The 2,602-nt window shown below is 41.4% G+C and overlaps 1 protein-coding gene across 14 annotated transcripts in view; it reads right to left on the bottom strand.

Annotated features, from left to right (window-relative positions):
- LOC102676407 (prominin-like protein) overlaps positions 1-2,602 on the bottom strand; it is a 42,563-nt gene that overhangs the window by 9,341 nt on the left and 30,620 nt on the right. For all 14 annotated transcript variants that reach the window (XR_004149680.1, XR_004149681.1, XM_006610942.2 and 11 more), the window contains exons 2-3: positions 759-1,026; positions 53-405 (exon numbers count right to left, since the gene is read on the bottom strand). Coding sequence is in view for 12 of the 14 variants with exons in the window: in XM_006610942.2 (XP_006611005.1) it covers positions 53-405; positions 759-1,026 (621 nt within the window). In the remaining 2 variants the exon portion in view is untranslated. The remainder of the gene's footprint in view (positions 1-52; positions 406-758; positions 1,027-2,602) is intronic.

The raw sequence follows: 2,602 nt of genomic DNA, 5'->3' as shown, positions 1-2,602 counted from the left end.
TTTTTTTTTTTTTTTTTTTTTTTTTTTTTTTCATAAAAATCGATATCCATACCGATGTCCAATTGACTGGCGTTCGTCCTTAGATCGCGGGTGATCGTCTGCATGGTCTTGAGATCCTCCTTGATGGACTCCAACCCAGCCACGATATCGCTCAGATTGGTCAACGAGACTGCGTGGGAGTATTCCGCGAGTTGTTCAGTCACAATTCTGCCACTGGCCTGGAGGATGTTGTTCAAATTAATCTCCAGCTCATCGAAATTAGTCTTGAGGATCTTATTGATCTCCTCCTTCGTGCTGCTCAGATACAACTTCACGTCTTTCAGGCTAACTTCCACGTTGTTGGGAAGCTCCTTGGTCCCGTCTTGCATGTACTCGTTCGTCACAAAAGCGCAGACCACGCCGAACCTGCAACCAACGTCGGAATCGTGCGCCTTTGTTCGTGTACGGAATAAACGAATTGGAAATCTATCTCGATTGCTTTTGTGTATCGTTCCTCGTTTCGATACCCGTACTTCGTAGTTGAATAATTATTTATCGATATGGATATTCGTTTCAAACTCTCTTTGAAATGGATATTGATGCTGGATGAGTGAAAGCCGGTGCAAACGAGAATTTCGAATTATCGAGGATGGAAATTAAAACGGAGAGGAAGTTATCGTTCGAAGAGGAGGTTATTTGGGTCGATGATAAATCGAATAATCTTTATCTTCTCTGAAACGAGAAACGAAGGGAAGGGAAGGAAAGAGAGAGATACTTACAGAATAATAGTAGCGACCGCTATCAGCACCATACTCAACAACACTTTCCTACAATGATCGTGTTTCTTGTCGAACGGTTGACTCCTGGCACCGCAATGACCGGCGCATCTACAGCAACAGAAGAACAAGCCCACACATGGTAAAATCGCAGCCAGAAGGAGTCCAACAAAAGTTAAACCAGCCAATCCACCGTAATGGGTGGCCACGATCCTCCATTCTTGCAAAGAGTATTGAAATGTGGGTCGTCCATTCACGACAGTGAACATTCCTGCGGCAAAAAAAAAAAAAAAGAAAATTAATCAACGAATCAATATAATAATTGAAAGGATATTAAAACGGTATTAAAGAAAAAAATCGAGGAATTTTTAACAAAAGAAATTACGATACAAAGAGAGAGAGAGAGAGAGAGAGAGAGAGAGAATAGATAGAGAGAGGGGCGGGGGGGAAGAGAGGAAGAAAGGAAGGAAGGAACTGGAGGAGCAGCGCGACATTAAAGAGAATATTTTTCCATCTGCAACCCCGATACCAGTTTTTGGGGCGAGAACAAAAACGGGGGAGAAAACGGGGGCACGGTCGGATGTAGGACGTAGGTCAGGGAGGAAGGATTGCCAGGTCGAAGGGTGAACGTAATGAGGGCGGAGGGAGAGAGATTTATTTCCTAGTTTCCTCCTGAGGAAAAATGGATCAAACGTCGATGACCGGTCGTCGTTGGATTAATACCCGTTGGACCGCTGCATTGATTTTCTGATGCACGATGCGCCACTCTTTCTGTAGGGCGCCAGATAAACTGCGTAATAAGATGATCTTACTTTCCTTTCCTCGAATGAGAAACAATAATCCGTTTGATTCCTTCTTTTGTTCTTCTTTCATCGAAAAACAATTTGAGAAAGGATTCGAGAAAGGGAGAAATTCGTTCTTTCTTTTATTTTCTCATATATTCTCTCATAACCGAACACGAATTATTTTACGAAATGAATATTTTATCGAATATAATACGAAGCGTGGAGAGAACGATACGAGAATCTATCGGGATTGAGAGGAATCGATTCGTGAAATTCTCGACGATTCGCATAGAAAAGGAGCCACACCGTCGGTATTATACGTCTACGAACTAGTTTCTAAACTTGTTTAAATGCAAAGTTTCGTTTCTGGTGCAAGCTGCCATTCGGCGAATCACGCGAATCCACGTGCGCCAACGGATTTATCGTACAGGTTTCTGCAAAAGCTGGAACGGTTCAACGTGGCGATTGCACGCGCTCCATTCTAACTGTATAACCTGTCGTTCGACTCGACTCTACCATATCGCGACGAGGCAACTTTGACGTATAAAATTTTGCACGACATTTTGTTTATCAGACCAACGAAACCAAGAAATTAAAAAATAATTACAACGACTTTTCAAACGGCGAAAATTTGTATTAACATTGTTGAGCTCGTAATACGTGCATATTAATACGAACAAATTTAGTAGAAAAATTAAAAATTTAACGAAGCGATGTTATTATTCCTCTCGCGTTTCAATAATATTCCGAGGGTATTTTTCGAGGGTAACGTTAAAATATGATATTCGAAAAAATTCAGATATTTTCCACGCAAGGGACGTTTCGTCGAACGAAAGACCAGTGAATCGAAGTAATTCGAGTAGATCATCCCCCTTTTCGTTCCGCGGCTAGTTGATTTCGCATTACAGAGTTTAATCGTTCGCGACGAAATATTTCCCACCATGGATCCAAAAATTTCGAATTATTCGACCGTGGAAAGAACGAATATATATAAATAGACTTATATACCCGTTAAAAAACATCCAACGTATTTGCTCGTCGAGTAAAAAATTCGTGAGAAGC

The sequence above is a fragment of the Apis dorsata genome, unplaced genomic scaffold, assembly GCF_000469605.1.
Source record: "Apis dorsata unplaced genomic scaffold, Apis dorsata 1.3 scaffold_82, whole genome shotgun sequence".
In the NCBI taxonomy this organism is placed as follows: Eukaryota; Metazoa; Arthropoda; class Insecta; order Hymenoptera; family Apidae; genus Apis; species Apis dorsata.
Note: the sequence above shows the minus strand (reverse complement) of the source record. Positions and strands in the feature narration are given on the sequence as shown.